A 17734-nucleotide genomic window follows, 5' to 3' on the forward strand; every position below is an offset into this window, starting at 1 on the left:
CAGGCGCCGCAGAACATTTTTTGAAAATGGGAGGGGCTGTCCATGCAAAAAAAAAATCACAATCAAATGGTAATTTTTTACATGCTTATACATGCGTTCTGGGGAAAAAAAGTGGGGCCAAAGCCCCTGCCCACCTCCATCCTATATTTGTCCCTGCCCTTAACCCCCCCCCCAAAAAAAAAAAGACACCCCCTTGCTGTTTGTCCATACTTCACTTTCTCGCAAAGTAAAAAAAAAAAAATCATGCTTAAGCTTTGGAAAATAACCACAAACAAAATTCAATTTTGCAAAACCAAGTTTTTTCGGTGGCAATACACAATAGTGAAAAGCTGATGCGAGCTACATTTCATGAAGATTTAATATGACATCAACTCTTGATGAAAAATCAACTTTCATTGAATTAGCGAATCAGGAAGCAGAAGGTTCACTGTTTTCATGGTAGTTTTCATTCAAACAAGGGATCATATCAACATTTAATGAAATGGGCCACATTTGGTTTCTTTTTAGGGATGGGGTAGTCATGAAAATATATTTCACAAATTGCTGCCAAATTATCTGGATCACTGAAGGATTTTTTTTTAGGTCACTTCGTTTGAAAAGAAGAATAAAACTGTGCATACAAACTTGGCTCCACATATCAATACGACAGGTATTATAACTAACAAATACTCACAAATACATAGTCATCTTTTCTCTGCTACACTCTGTACACGTGTGTAATGATATGCGTTGTAAACGTCTTATGCTTGAATAAAAAAATTAATATCAGAGTTTAATTCTTGATATGGAAGAGACTCTTCTATGCAGCAGTATTAGCAAAACTCAGGAATGTGCATCGCTCTCCACTGTCCAAATTTGCACTAAAAGGATATAAAACACGATAATCTCTCCTTAGTGTGTGTGTTTAACATGATCACAAACTTCTTAATACAGCAGCAAACTTACCACATTTCAACTTTCTACAATGACATCCTTCTAATGGGTCAGCAAACGGTACAAATTAAGTTTGTTTTTTTTTTCGAAAAACTTCAGAGTTTGTTCATTCAAAGTAAAACATGTATTCATTGTTCAATTTCCTCTCCTACCGGGGAGGCCGCGAGGTGCCTTGTCTTCATCTAAGGTCTTCCCATATATCATATTCCCTCTATTTGGAAAATCCAGTTGATAGCTTATCTGGGAGTATCTGAGAGACATGTCAGCAGGGTTCACCAAAGGGGATAATTTTCTTCCTCTGCATTGTTTGCTTTCTTCATGTTCCAGTCTTAAAAATGCCACGTTCCGATGACTCAAATCTACATGTTTGATGAATGCAATTGAAAAGTTCACCGATATTAATGTGTTATAACAACAGTCACATTACACTCTCATTTCTTCATGATTCATGGACATTTATCAACAACATGATATTTAAAATACATTAACTTTTCACTCTTTGGCTTTGTGTAAATGTTACTTGTATTTCTAATAAAGGTGGAAGTACTCCCTGAAGACATATTTTTCTACCAAAAATAATATTTAAATATTGTTGGGTAAAAAAATCCCTCCAAAATTCATGAGATGTTCATATCTAAATGTTTAATTTTGATATATCACTTGCAAAAAGCTTTCTCTGCATGAGCCTTTATCCATTTTTTTTCTTCATTTTTTATTGTTTTTATCATTTTATATTTTTTATATTTTCCATAATTCTAGATTTCATGTACTAATAGTGGTAAAATTAATTTTAAAACAATATCTTATAAAACGGCATTTAATTCGTGGAAAAATCAGTTACAACTGCCATGATAAAGTCAAAACTGGCACACTATTTCCATATAGAATATGGATAAAGCATGGAAAGCTACCTGAAGCTGTGGTAATGGTGAATCCCATATCAGAGTCTTAAAGTACTTCTTGAAGGGCTGCTGTCAGCTGTATGTTGGTTCTGAGATGTCTTGTCCTCACTGCACTAATACAGTTGCTCTGTAGATCCCGTGCCTTTAACATGTTTAACACAAAGAAAGAAAACAAGGCCAATTGGTTAACAAATTTTCAGAGTTAAAGTTGATTTTTAAAAAAACACTACTTAAGAAAAAAAACTTAAAATAAAACAATTAAAACTATAATTTTTTTTATTTTCAAAAATATGTCTTTTCATTTTTTTTTTTAATATTGAATGATTTTGTGTAGAAAGTTGGCAAACCTCATGTAATGTAGCTCTACCAGATTGTAGAAAAAATAAGAAATACCTCCCACACCCGCCCCCAAAAATATATTGTTATTTTTGAATAAATTTCTTATTAATTGTGACAATCTGTTTTCTAGTTATAATTTCGATATCATTTGCGCAGCTTTGGTGAAGCTCATACCAAATAGACCCCACCCCCTCCGAAAAAAAAAAAAATTTGAAATCAGAAGTCCGACAAATAAGAATTTGTTAGGAGAGGGGATTTGAAAAATGTCCATAATTAACCGATTTAAAAGGGTACTCCGAGCTGAAAATAATTTCATCAAATGTTAGCAAATGCTGCAAATTTCATCAAAATCTGATAACAACTAGATCTAAAAGGGTTTTTCATGCATTATAAAAACAGTTATATGCACGTCTCAATAAATATTCGTTAGATGGACTGATGATGACACCCCACTTTAACTTTTCTCAGTATAACAAAACATGAAATCATACTTATTTTATTTGGTCATACGTGTGTGAATGATATGTCACCTTTTTGCATTAATTAATATCTAGTCTTGGAGAGGGGGGGGGGGATAGAACAAACATAATTTCATGTAACAAGGTGAGACATCTTTGCATCAGTTTGTCAAGAAAATTTACAAAAACATGCATAGAACTGTTTCACCGAAATCCATATCTTTCAATTATCATAGCTCTTTTACTCCTTGTCCAATTTAGATTTTTTTTTAATATACAGTTTTTACAAACTTGTTGCATGTGATAGATTTAACTTAAATGGTTACAAGTATGTAACGAAGGCCTATACGTAGGTGCAGATCTAGATCTAGTTGATAGCCTAGGCATACATAAGTTAGATCTTAAAAAGGCCGTCAAAGTCCCGGACAAATACCGCGAATCGCTGCAGCAGTCGCATGTAATTTGACGTTTAAAGTCGTTCCTAAAAAAACTCTCTCTCGATCGATCCACATAAACACGCAACACAAAATTCACATTCACGTGTTTAGTTGCCATGTTCCTCGCATCGCAATTATCAATGAATTTAACAAAACAACTCAATCTGCAACATAATTTAACTTACCTTCATGGATTTCAGCCAAGGGAATTAAATTCAATCAACATGTATCCGAACCCGCCACCAAATATATCGAGCCGATATCCACAGTTCTGAAAAATAAAAATGCGCCTGACATTTTTTTTATTTCCCGCGGGTTGTTTGTTTTGTTTTTCCTCGCGACGCGCGCCAGACAAAAGTTTGATGACACGCGTATTTAAATGACGTCCTAGCGCATTTATTGTCTCTCACCAATAGTCTGGTTTTTGCGCGACGCCACACATATATATTGTTCTCTTCATCCATTTCTTTCACACAATATTTAAATATAAAAGAGTTGCCAAAGCTGTAGTACATGTATAACTTCACACATTTATATATATATATATATATATATATATATATATATATATATATAAACTCCTCAAATTTTTTTTGGGAAATCTAACTTTGATCGATAATCCCTCATCGGTTTTAGTAAATATCAATTTGTATTGAATATTAATAGATCATTTAATTTTCTTTAGAATGATACCCTACATGATAATGATTGTGATTCACATGGAGGTGCAGTGCCTTGAAATGTGGGGCAAGGTCAAAATTCAAAAGTTGCAAAATGGCACAATGTTGAAAGTCACCGTTCTTTTTTCCGTGGTGATGAGTGAGTTTCTCCGCGGTTTCTTTTAAATGTTTTCATGCATCTTCACATCAACATTAACATGGAATCAAACACACCTCTGCACAAGTAAACACATAACAAAAGTATTTCAAACCACGACTCAAACCACGTTATCTCACAGAACCATCACTACATAAACAACAACAAAACATAAAAAAATGAAGAAACAGGGGCTTGATTTGAATAAATTGTCATTTCTATTGACAAAGACATAATCATGTTCTGTACTGACCCTTCTTGATTATTTCTGCTCTTTTTGCAACATTTCAATTCAGACCTCATCCAACACTTTTGAGTCCTGCTCTTTTTGTGATGGAATAAACAAGCAGAGTATCATCACGAAACAACGCGATGTCGACAGAGCGGTAGCACTCTTGAGTGAGCTCCTGAAAACATACTATATTTTGGTGGAAAATTACATGCCTACTTGGATCAAATATTGCCAAAATGGATGTTAGACAGAAAGAGTACAATCTACGGGGGCAACCAGGTAAAAAAGCCAACAATACTGGGTCTAAAAGGAGGGAAACTGGTCAGAAAAACTTGGGAATCGCAAGCCACGATACGCATGACGCCACGTTGCATCAGGGTGCCACGGCAGGCGCCAATTTCGCCGATACCTCCCGCACGTCCAGCACCAGCACGGTACACGATGTAAATGGAACGCCGACCCCCAACGCAGTACCTACTGAATTAATGGCATTCATGAGCGACATTAGAGACATGTTTACCAGCTTCACCTCTCAGGTAAATACCAAACTTGATACGGTTGTTAATGAGATAACGAATTTGAAAACTGAAATGGAAGCAACAAAAAAGGTCATTTCTGACATAGAAACTAGCCTAACAAGTACATCTGGTCGTCTACTCGCCATTGAAAAAGATGACCTGCCCCAGCTACGTAATAACATAGACAAGAAGATTGAGGAGCTTAATGAGAAACTAACCCTTGGTGAAATTCATGATCGGAAACTTAATTTGTTGGTGTATGGAATGGCCCCCCCAACTGACGAAAACATATATGACACAGTTCATCAAACAATTTGCTTCTTCATGAACATTTCAAAGCAGGAAGCTATGCAGATACCTCTTGTAAATGCCCACCGTCTGCCCTCAACCCCCCGAGGAGATCGTAATTCTAACCGCCAACCCCCTGCGATTATCATCAGATTCGGCCGCATGATGGACAGAGACCGGCTTCTTCAGGCCTACGAACGACGACCGCGCCGGCAGCCGGACCCCCCTGGCAGCAGAGCATCGGACCCTCCGTCGCCTTTCAGTCGGGTTTCCATCCGTACGGATTTGCCTCCCAGCATGAAAAGAGAAAGAGGAAGATTGGCAGCAATTGCATACAACATTCGTAAGAACAATAACCTGGCAACCAGGATCAAAGTCACTGGAACCAAGATTTTGCTACAAACACGCAAACCTGTAAGGAATGGAGGCACGCCAGATCGATGGGCTAATTGGTCCGAGTAATCTTCATCCAAGAGCACCCATGTAATGTATTTGATTTGTTTATACATCATAGTCATATCTTATTAACTTATTAATTTGGATGTGAGTAAACTACAATTTTTTCACATGATCATTCGCTAAATTTTGACTTTTTATATGTAGTAAATTGCATACCACGGTTCAACTTATACATCTTGACATAATTATGCCCAGTGAAAAAAATTCGTTCGTATGAGAAACAGGTTTTACTTCTGGAGTTTACTCAACATTTCGCATTTGTTGATACCAGTTTTCAGTGAAGATTCCAGTAAATGTATACCAGGCACTTACCTGTACTGTATCTATGCTGATGGAAGTAGCAACCAGATAGCATTCTCATTTTCTTTTAAATATCAATCCAAACTTACATCTCCATTTAAAGCATAAGATTTTTTCTCTGGGGCCTATTAGTTTACACAAATTTTTTTTTTATAGTAAAACATATGTGCATTGAAAAAATGTGACTCCTTTTTGCTAAAATTTACGGGAATTCTAAGTATTGAACATCCTTAACTTGACTAACTCCTGGTGGTGCTTGTATTCATATAGCATTCTCATTTTCCTTTAAATTTAAGTAAAAATAACCATTGTAAAGAGGTGAATGAGTTTGTAAGATATAACTTAGAATTTTAACATAGGCCGTAGAGTAAACATTTCCTTATTTTGCTCTTCATGAAAGCATGTATGCGTAATATACAATGGGAGAGAAAGTATAGTACTATTACTGTATGATCTTTTTTTTAAGATAGTAGAAGAAAATGTTCATCTAGATCTTTTTTATAAACCCCTCTGAATTAAGATTCAAAACTTCAACTGAGTAAAATTTGGACATGCTTAGTGCCGGTTGAAACTTGGAATTGTTTTTTCACCCTCGTGGTTTTAATTTTTCAAAATAATACTCTACGGGCATGATGGGTTCACAATCCAATAAACGGATGGTCATGTGCATTATAGACTTGCCTTCGATTTTGAATCTTGATTCATTTATATCATCATGTGCATAGAAATGTTTGACCTTTTGTATTACAATTGCTTACAGTTTTATTGACGTAGTCATTCACATGATTAACACAAGCTCTTTTGATAAAAATATAAATTATAATCATGTTAATCATGGTACATTTATTTTACACCAATGGAGGAAAGAACCTGGTCATTTCAGATGATATTTTTTTCTTTGCATTTTTAACTTTTCTGTTTACAAATACGAAGGATGTTAAAGTAATAACCATTCTTTTTGTTGCTAACTGTATTAGACAGAAGATGTAAGCTAGTTCAATGATGAATTGAGTTAGATTTATTTACTAATTCTACTGTATGAAAATGACCTGCAGCCAGTAGAGCATTCTTTTTGTCTAAATAATTTATCCGGTAATTGAAACATGATAAACGATGTGTTTTATAGGTGTCGGTCAAATTTTGAAATTGGTTCCTAACTTCGTGTTATATATTTATAAATATATCTTTTTTTAGAGTTCAAACAGAAATATAGATCGTAACTCTTGATCTTTTTTTTTTAACCTTTGAGTTTTATTTTTTAAGGAAAAAAAAATCTTTACTGATCATAATCATAAGTGTACATTGCTGTTTTAAGGTCAAAAGAGGAAAGAACTTTGAAGTTTTGTCATGTAGGTTTACTCTGTTCACTGAGGACGTATATAGGACATGATTATTTGTAAAACCAGTAACCATTCTACATAAGAAAAAGATAGCTTTAGTTAATTTGTTTTTGACAAATCAACTATGATTAATGTACAGTGTAACATGATCTGGATCTCAGACGATCATTCTTTTTATTCATCAATTCAGCGGTATTTTGATCAAGCCTAACAAATTGTATACCAGGTGTAAGAGTAGAAGTTTTATTTAAATGTACGAACACCATAACTACATTCGAATGCCTTTTCACCTTCTTTCAGTTTTCTGGGAAGCATGCCCTGAATAATTTGAATTTGTGTCATTCCTTATTCTATTCTATATATGGGAGGCTTCCCAGCTTGTTTTATTCACGGGAGCTCACCCAACTCTTTTATGCTTATTTAGTACAAAAATTTTACGATGCAATTGACATCGTATATAATTGCCAATGTTTACCTGATGACTTTTCATGTGTTTGTGCTCCTTTTTTTCATAGGAATGTGTATACCGGTAACCAGTTTTTCTTTGTCCAATTATTATTCTCTCCAGGTCCTTGCCTCGCTGACACTCAGAGCACGCGGTCTCGTCGGTCTCTTCAGGAAGCGACTCTTTTGCATTTCGTGTTTTTCTCTTTCTATTCCCAGTGATTGAAAACTTCCCCTTTTCAGTGTTGAATGATGATGAGTTTTACAATTTGTTTAGGCCAAACAACGAAACCCAAAATACTAACAACAATTCTTCTTTTGAAAATCTCGTATCAATGGAAATGAATTTAGCTGCAGATTTAAATGAAAATAACGACTGTAATTATCCAAGTTCGAATTACTTTACAATAAATCAATTTAATTCTCTTGATAAATCTACAAATACACTTTCAATAATGCACATGAATATAAGGAGCTTGAGCTCTAATTTCGACAATTTACGCCTTTTATCCGATTCATCTTCACAAACCAAAATGTCCATAATCGCGCTAACTGAGACATGGTTATCACAGGAATCTGATGATTTATACTCACTTCCTGGTTACACATTTGTAGAAAACCATAGGGGTAATAGACGGGGAGGAGGGGTAGGTATCTATATCAATGAACAACTAGAATATTTTACTCACAATGATCTTAATTGTATGAATGAAATTGCTGAATCTCTTATCATTGAACTTCGGGTACCAAACTCTAAAAACATAATGATCGCAGTATTTTATAGACCTCCTAACTCCAACACAAATAATTTTTTTGAATACTTGCAAGACTTTCTACAAAATCCGGTTTTTTATAATAAAGATTGTTATGTGGTAGGTGACTTTAATATAGACATATCTAAATCTAATCACAATAGGTCACATGAATTTTTGGATATCATGCTTTCATCATCCTTTTTACCATTGATAACAAAACCCACTAGGGTTACTAACCAATCTGCAACCCTTATTGATAATATTTTTTGTAATGTTTCTCCTCTACCCGAGTCTGGAATAATTTTATCTGATATTTCTGACCATTTCCCGATATTTTCAAGAACTCCGTTTAGGTTAGCAAAAAAAGATACCCCGCAACATAAATTCCGACGACTAACACCAAATAATTTACAGAGCTTAAAAGATGGTCTTGAAGACGCGGATTGGTCTGAGGCATTCAGTTCTCAAGATACAAATACAGCATATAATATATTTATGAAAATTTTTACTTCAAATTTAGATAGACATGTACCATTGGTCAGTAAATGTAATAATTATAAAAAGAGTCCAAGACTTCCTTGGATATCGAAATCAATATTACGATCAATAAATCGCAAAAATAACTTATACTATGCCGATAAAATTAATCGCTCAGAAAAGTCACATCGTAAATATACTACATATAAAAATACCCTCACTAAATTATTGCGGAGTGAAAAACGAAAATATTTCACAAATCAATTAATTCGTTTCAAACACGACATCAATAAAACATGGAAAACAATAAACACAGCCATAAATAAACAAAGCACAAAAGCACGCATAAAAACAATAAAGCACAATAATGTTGAAATTCATGATTCTTTTCGTATAGCTGATATATTTAATCAATACTTTACACAAATTGGAAAAAGTCTTGCAGACAATATACCATTAACACAAAAAAAATTTACAGATTTCATTCACCAACCAAACCCTAATTCTTTATTTTTAGTACCAGTACATAGAAATGAAATAATGGATATAGTGAACAACTTAAAAAACAAAAAAAGCTGTGGTCACGATGGTATTGACAATATTTTATTAAAGAATGTTATAGAATATATTGTTGATCCATTAGTATACATATTCAACCTTTCTTTAAGTAATGGCGTCGTGCCTGACAATATGAAAATATCAAAGATAATACCAGTGCACAAAAAAGGAGAAAAGATTAATGTATGTAACTATAGACCGATAGCGTTATTACCTACTTTGTCTAAAGTTATGGAAAGGGTGATCTACACAAGATTATTAAATTTTTTGAATAAATATAATATAATCTCTGATTTTCAATTTGGATTTCGCCAAAAACATAGTACATCTCATGCCACTCTCTCATTTATTGACAAAATCACAAAAGCTATTGACAACTTTGAACATACAATAGGTGTTTTTCTGGACCTCTCCAAGGCCTTTGACACTATAAATCATGAAATACTGCTCTACAAACTTGAAAATTACGGAGTTCGTGGGAAGGCCTTGGAGTGGTTCAGAAACTACCTCGTAAATCGTAAACAATTCGTAAGCATAAATGAACAAAATTCTTCTCTACAAAATGTTAACTGGGGTGTTCCCCAAGGCAGCCTCCTGGGCCCTCTTTTATTTATAATCTATATAAATGACATCCAGAACTCCTCTGAAATATTATCTTATGTCCTTTTTGCAGATGATTCAAATGTACTATACTCTCATCCTAACCCCGATATTTTAATAAATGTACTGAACACTGAACTGGATAAATTGGTACAATGGATTAGGGCTAACAAATTGTCAATTAATGTACAAAAAACGAAATGCATGCTTTTTAGCAATTCTTTAGAACAATTGCCATCTAATATCAAATTGGACAATAAAGACATTGAAGTTGTTACTACAACAAAATTTTTAGGTCTCATAATAGACAACAAATTATCTTGGAAAACACACATTGACTTTATATGTCGTACAATTTCACGCAATATTGGTGTTATTAACAAAGTCAAATTTTTTCTTCCAACTTCCTCCCTAAAAATGCTTTATTCAACATTAATTTTACCATATTTAAATTATGGAGCAATTGTTTGGGGAAATACACACTCAACCTACCTTGATAGAATATTACTTTTACAAAAGAAGGCATTGCGTGTTATTTTCAACTTGTCCTGGAGATCTCACACAGATGAGTTGTTTTTTAACAACAACATTCTAAAAATAAAAACACTGTACCAATATAACTTAGGTCAATTCATGTATCAGTTAAACAATAATATGTTACCATTCATATTTAATTCTTCATTTAACAAAAACAAAACTCTTCACAAATATCCCACACGTCAATCAGATGAATTCCATTTACCACTACCCCGGACCATCCTTGCAAAATCTATTTTTACTTTTGAAGGCCCTAGACTCTGGGGAACTATTAATAAAAACATCAAAGAATCACCGAGCCTTAATTCTTTCAAATATAAGTTCAAAAAATTTCTCCAAGATAACCATTGAATTTAACTCTTCATCACTCAAACTCTTGTATTTTTTTTTTAAATCAAACATGATTATCATGTCACGTACGCTTTTACATCTCTTTCGTTTTCCTGTCGATCAACGAGGTCCGTCTGTGAGTGCTGGGGCTGGATTCTGGAGACCTTTAATCTCTCTTTTTCTTATTTCCTTTTCTATTTTAATTTCCCCTATTTCCTTTTAATTTAACTGGTTCATGCTCTAGTTGTTATTTTGATTTTTATATGTAATGCAACTACAAGAATATTTATTAGGAGGCTGCACTCTACAAGCTCCGCTTTTTAGCAGCCTCCTCCATTTCCAACCTGATATGTAATAATCTTGAATATAATTTTTGTACAGGAATACTTGAAAGTATGTTTTGTTATTTATATGTTAAAATGTACAAAACAAACTGTAATCGTTGAAAATGGAAATAAACGAAATGAATGAAACGAAATGAATTTTGAAGAAAATTAAATGATCTTTTACTGATATCAAATATGCATTGTGTAAAATTGGGAGTTGGGAGAAATTAATGGCCTTTTTGCTCGTTTTGCAGTTTTTCAATTCAGACCAAATCCAACACTTTTGAACCCTTTTCTTTTCGTGAGGGTATGATCATAACAAGCATGGTATCATTTTAAAGAAAATTAAATGATCTTTTGAATGATGTCAAATATGCATTGTTAAACATTGGGAGTTGGGAGAAATTAATGGCTAAACTCAGATTTCCAAACTTTTTTGAGGGGTTTATGTATATATATATATATATATATAAACATGTATATCTAGATTACTGGAGTCTATTCTTACCATTGTTCGAGTCGAGAAAGCAATGTCCTGTTACACACGTTTCCTCTGCCGGGTTTATTGATGCTGAATCTGTACAGACATGAATTGAAATTGCAAATTACTTTTTAGGTAATGACACATTTTACTATTATTTTTTTCCCATTAACCCTAACCCTTACTCATTATCCGTGGTTATAAGCATAACCCCACAAATGATGTGTTCTTTCAATTTTAATACACATCTTTTAAAATATATTTTTGGTGACTTATTGCTGGTTTTGCGGCTGTAGGTCCAATCTAAAATAAGGCAATTTAACGAAGTGGTCGGCGTGGAAGCTTGAATGTGTGTATCATAGGAACAATTGCATCAGTTGGATGAAAAAAGTTTAGGTCCTCTCTTTATCGGCATATTTCGAACAGGAGCGGATCCGGGATAGTTTCAGGAGGGGGAAGGGGGATTTTTGACAACCCCTCCCCTCCGAAAGTTTTCCACTACCAAATTGGCCTTCACTTTTATGACGTATTCCCCTAAAAATCATGTTTGTGCAACTTATAGGCCCGAATTCACAAAAGTGGTTTTGAAAACCCACGGTTGAGTCCATGGTTAATGCAGATTTCCTGTATAAATTACGCTTAATTTCGCGCGTATCGGGCGCGTGTAGAAACATGTCCAATGCTGATGCGCGCACTTGTCACAGTGCGCCAAATTGACGCCTGTTACCATGGTTAGATACGCATTTTATTCATGAGTCCACTATTTGAAGAGTTGACTCCTGAATAAAAACAGTGGACTCATGAATACAATAGCGTGGATAACCATGGTAACAGGCGTCAATTTGGCGAACTGTGACAAATGCGCGCATCAGCATTGGACATATTTTATTTACGCGCCCGATACGAGCTAAATTAAGCGTAATTTATACAGGAAATCTGCATAAACCATGTACTCAACCGTAGATTTTCAAAACCACCTTTGTGAATTCGGACCATACAGTCCGTATGTTGCCAGTTCTGTCATGACTGCTATGACTACCAGTATAATTTCCAACATGAGTTTAACTACCCAAAGAAACACGTTAAACGAGTTAAGGAGAATGAAAATAAAAAGTAAGACTGTTAAAGTAATGAAGTGTTAGAAAATTATCGGCATTGGCTTTCATCGTCATGATATAGATAATTTGTTCGGAACCCGAAGGGAACTCAAATTGATATCGAATTCTCAAAGGTTTATTTCCAATTCGTCTAATGCCAATTCGTCTAATCGCCAACTCGTCTGCTGTCATACGGTCTACCATCAGTTCGTCCACTCACCAAATGGTCTACTTTCATTTAGTCTAATGCCATTCCGTCTAAAAACCAGTTGGTCCCATAGCCATTTAGTCCATATAACATTCGGTCTAATTTGACTAAGTGTTAAATTGTGCAAAATGAATGAAAACGAAATAGATATAAGAACAACTGGTTGTGAGACTAAATCGTCATAGACGAAATGGTGATTAGAGCAAGTGATAATTGGACCGAATGGTTAATGAACTGAATGGTTATTAGACGAAATGTTGATGGACGTAATGGCATTTATGAAAGTAGACCATGTGGTGAGTAGACGGGTTGGCAGTAGACGAATGGGCAATTTACCTTCTCAAATATTCACATCCCAACGAGATGACGTAGAAAACAGGTGTGCAGACTTCTGCGGCATTCATATATTTGACTCGTCACGTCAAAAGCAAACAGAACTCGATTTTTTCAAACATGATTTTTTTCAATGATTGTGATTCTCCATTTCCAAAGCTTTAATTTGGTATATAGCACATGCTAAGGGACATAGTATGTGCAGAGAAAATAGTCTTTAAATGTCCCAGGTACGAGAGTTCATAAAAAGTATTTTTACGAGAAAATCGCTTGTGAAGTTTCGCCCGCTTTCAGACCTCTCGTAGCCTTTTTCACAGGTTTCACGCGGAAACTCATCCTTTCATTGGCTGAAAGTGCGTAGCAAGCGTCTATGATTTACAATAAAATTGGGTTTTCCTGAATCCTTGAGATCTCTTCTTAAAGAAAATAAGCTTTTGTAATCGTTTCAACCATTAATTATACTTTGTTGTTTTTTTTTAAGAGAGAAAACACAAGCTATTTTATTGGACCGTGAGGCATTTTGCGTGGCTTTTGCCGCGTCTGGTATTGTTTCTCTGTCTATTGTCAGATTGTGTGTATAGATGAGCCTTATGAGATTATGTTACTCACCATTCATGCTAAGCAGGGTACACTGGTCACAACTACTCTGGCAGACATGTAAAATCTCTCCTGGGTAAGATTCGCAAGCCCCTTGGCTGGCCCATTCTTCACATCTAGGATTTACATCCCGGCAGTCTGGGGTTAGAAGGCAGATCGGGTTAAAATCAAAGTGTCATGACAGATACCATTCTTGTGTGTGTGGAGGGTGGGGGGGGGGTGCGCTATACTCAACCCTGAAACAAATTTAATGGGGTGTTGACTTGACAAAGTGGTTTGTAAAAATAAAAGTCGATTGTAATTATAGATTATGATACGCCAAATCCACTCTGTACAGAACTTTTATATTAGACGAAAGGAAAAGACGCTCACACACAGACACAAACTCACGCAAAGACACCTTCACCACGTGTACGAATGAGGGTGAGAGTGTCTTTATCCTGGCTTTCTTCCACCTAAGATAAAAAAAAAAGATAGAAACATCCAAATCGCCTCGGAATGAAGTTTTGTCTCATCACCTTTAAACACAATATTTGCTTCATTATTTCTATGATAATAATTTCACAGCTATCATAACAATATTCATCGACATTATCGACCATATAAAGTGTATTCATTTTCACCTGAGCATCTTACGCCGGCCTCCTTGATATTTGAGTCGCATCCTTCTGGCAGGTGATCTAGATTACTCCTGGAACATTCTGACAGATCAGTTTCTTGCCCGTTGCACCGAAAATCGGCCGGGTGGATCGTTAAAGTACTCGGTCCAAACTCCGAAAGTGACGTGGTACCAAGTGCCCCAGTGAACCCGAGACTACGGCAAACCACATTGGCGTCGTTGATGTCAAAGCTGTTGTCGCAGAGGGTCCCCCAAGTTCCATTGATGCGAACCTCCACTCTGCCCTCTCTAGGGGTTAGTCCATTCTGTAGCCTAACATCTTGGAAATATTTGAGACAGAAGAACAAACAAATAATCACGATAACATACGACAGTAGTGGAAAGCTTCGATGCAAAACATATCATCAATGAAAAGTAAATAATGTCTTGTTTAAATTTATGCAAATACATATCTGGCTTACACCCAGTAAGCCTTAGCTAATGGTTTCTCAAATGGACAATTTAAATAATATGTCAATTTACATAACGCAGTTACTACATGAACATGACGAATATGCATAATAATCAACTGCGCTTTGATGATTTGTAGGACTAATTTTCTAATGAAATCTTATTTCTGCCGAGTATTATTGCCATTTTGATGACTGGAGCACTGGCGTTAATACGTGACGTCATATTCAAATGGGGGATGAAAAATAGATAACCCCCCTTTGAACAGTAGATACAAAGCACAAATTGACACTCATGGACTGGGGGTAGATTCACAAACATATCTGCCTCACTAAATGCCTCAATTCATTGTTTGAGTATCATTTACATGTATCTACCCTTATGAACGTCTTTTCACGTTGTGTATGCTCTACAAATCAACACTATAATTTTTTTTCATTATTTTTAACATTATACGACCGTGAACGAATTTTCAACACCGATATGATTTAACGAGTTAAGCTCTGTTTAGGCCTAGCTACCTAAAACCCACTCAAAACAGGCGAGTGAATTTAATACACCGTACTCGCTAAATTATAATAATAATGATGATAATAATAATAATATTGATAATAATATGATTAATGATTACAATTTCAATTATAATAATAGCAATAACAAAAATAGTGATAATAATACTGATAAGAATAATAATAATAATGATAATAACAATAATATGTAATAGGATGCTGCAGTCTACAAGCTTCGCTTTTTTAGCAGCTTCTTCCGTTTCCGACCTGTTATCTTAATTATTACACATGATAAGTTTCTTTGTTTTATTGATTATAATTGTCAAGATGTATGTAACAAAATTTATTGTAAATGATTGTTGGAAATGGAAAAAATAAATGAAATGAAATGAAATAATAATAAAGATATAATAGAATAGAGAAAAGGTTCTCTATGCGCGCTGTACAGTTTAAGAAATGAATATAAACATTACACAAAGCAAAGTAATGATAAGAAAGTCAACTAGCTAGAGGATAGCAATAAATGATGAAATTAAACTCAAACATAATTTAATCCAAGCGAATCATTAGACATTAATAATATGTCAACAATTATTTCGTAGTATATGCGAAATCGCATTAAACTAGCTATATAGGCCTATATTTCAACATTGTTTCATACATAAAATGTTGGATGAACCTACTTAGTTCTTGGCAGAATGCTATTCTTGTGAAGAAGATCCATATGGATATGAGTCGATACAGAACGTCGGCCATGCCACCCATCCGGTGTACTGTTATTTGGGCCATACAGTGCATCATGCTCTTCTCGTCCTCTTCAAAAGGTAGCACTAACCTCAGCAGCCGACACTGTTCAAAATAATGGAGCAATTAACACATCAAGCCCGCTTCTAAGAACTTAGAGAGACTTTGAATAACCCTTTTAGATGTCAATCATTCGAGCGAATTAGAGGGGTATATGAAATTATGAATGGTCATTAACGTGGTCAACGAGATAATCCCGAACGTCAAACATGTCAATTATTTTTGCGGGTAGTTAGCGATACTTTTTAATCCAAATCTCAATTCATTTCAATGAAGCTACAAAGACGATGGTAGAAAGCGATTCAAAGTCGAGACCCTGGCCAAATGTTAATATTGTAATGCAAATAACAATCAGGTCTACTGATAATAAGGTAATGTATGTAAAGATGAGTTGGACTTCAGATCACTGTAAAGTATGGTGACAATAACTAGTCTTCCAAAGAAGAAGTAACATAACAAAAACACTCTCAATGTGTTACGTAATGAGCCAGGTGCGTTGCTATGTCAGTGTTTGGATTTGCTTTTGTTACGCCTACTTAAAGCCACACAATAGCACTCATGTCTAATTGGGTGGTGATACGCATACACCAAACGTGAACTGCTGCAGGCGTCGGAGGCGACTGGACTTTGTGTATCACTTCCTTTTTTTTCTTAAAAGCCGGACTGACGCTGGCACGAACCGAGTCCATTGTTGGATTTGGTTTAAACTTTGAAGGAAGCGTCAATTCCGCTTTCATCCCTGCAATAATTAGCCAGTTCGTAGTTTCTTTCTGCGCATGATCAGAGAAAGGTTAATTGTACTAAAGTGACATGGTGGTTTAAAATGTAATGAGATAAGCACCCACTTTGATGTCTTGATTATTCATGCATTCTTTTGAATTGTAGTTTTCATTTACATCCACATAAAACAACAATGAATCCACGAACGACTGGTATTTCACAGCTTGCCAAGTACATTGTGCAACATTCTATGATATACATTCAAAGTAGAAATGCAACAAATACCTTCATAAAGTATTCATTGGTGTGCTATTCTAGTCACCTGGTCTATTCAATTTCTTCTTCCTGCTATGTAAGGCAAGCTTACGTAATATACTGCTTTGAAATTTGCATATCATAATGAAAGAAATGAAAGGTCATTTGACCAAAATTGTCCATGAAGTAACTACGAACTGGTCTATTGGGAAATTGGTACGCGTGTCACCTCCAAGCAGATCCAATGCGGATCGACCACTGAGCTAGAAATAGCGAGCAATGTCGTCTGCTAACGGACAATCGAACATGTTGACATGAGAGGGCGACTCGTGTCACGTAAAGGCTGAATATGTTCTTCAAGGAGAGTGGAGGGAGTGGGGGATCTTTTAGGATTTTTATTTTATTTGTTCGGTTCAAAATGAATTAAAAATGCTGTTTTCGACTCACCGTACGGCCGCCGTAGAGCAAATGTGACTGGGGTATTACGGATACGCCCCAATGTTTTCCCCGGTCTTTTCATCGGTACCAATAGCTACCATTCGTGACTAAAGGTGATTTCGCTTGGTCTTTTTGTGAAAATGTGGGCGGACACTTACCCAGATCTGACAGAGA

The 17734-nt window shown here is 35.2% G+C and overlaps 1 protein-coding gene and 1 long non-coding RNA gene across 2 annotated transcripts; both read right to left on the bottom strand.

Annotated features, from left to right (window-relative positions):
- Positions 1–515: 515 nt before the first annotated feature.
- Positions 516–3508, bottom strand: LOC135155398 (uncharacterized). Its single transcript, XR_010294593.1, has 3 exons — positions 3255–3508; positions 1845–1977; positions 516–1292 (listed from the first exon to the last, which is right to left on the bottom strand). It is a non-coding gene; the product is annotated as an uncharacterized LOC135155398 (long non-coding RNA).
- A 3573-nt stretch (positions 3509–7081) lies between these two features.
- On the bottom strand, positions 7082–16880 carry LOC135155487 (scavenger receptor cysteine-rich type 1 protein M130-like). Its single transcript, XM_064104588.1, has 4 exons — positions 16027–16880; positions 14389–14703; positions 13778–13903; positions 7082–11626 (listed from the first exon to the last, which is right to left on the bottom strand). The coding sequence occupies exons 1-4, from the start codon at positions 16142–16144 to the stop codon at positions 11538–11540; spliced, it is 648 nt and encodes a 215-aa protein (XP_063960658.1). The 5' UTR covers positions 16145–16880; the 3' UTR covers positions 7082–11537.
- Between the last annotated feature and the right edge of the window lie 854 nt (positions 16881–17734).

This window comes from Lytechinus pictus, chromosome 9 (assembly GCF_037042905.1).
Source record: "Lytechinus pictus isolate F3 Inbred chromosome 9, Lp3.0, whole genome shotgun sequence".
In the NCBI taxonomy this organism is placed as follows: Eukaryota; Metazoa; Echinodermata; class Echinoidea; order Temnopleuroida; family Toxopneustidae; genus Lytechinus; species Lytechinus pictus.

Bases quoted from the DNA above. Each gene is read 5' to 3' on its own strand.
- LOC135155487 (XM_064104588.1), bottom strand. From the start codon at position 16,144: ATGATGCACTGTATGGCCCAAATAACAGTACACCGGATGGGTGGCATG. The intron at 14,704-16,026 runs GTAGGTTCATCC...AATATTTCCAAG, and splicing joins AGCATTCTGCCAAGAACTAA to ATGTTAGGCTACAGAATGGA. The intron at 11,627-13,777 runs GTGAGTAACATA...ATGTCTGTACAG, and splicing joins TACCCTGCTTAGCATGAATG to ATTCAGCATCAATAAACCCG.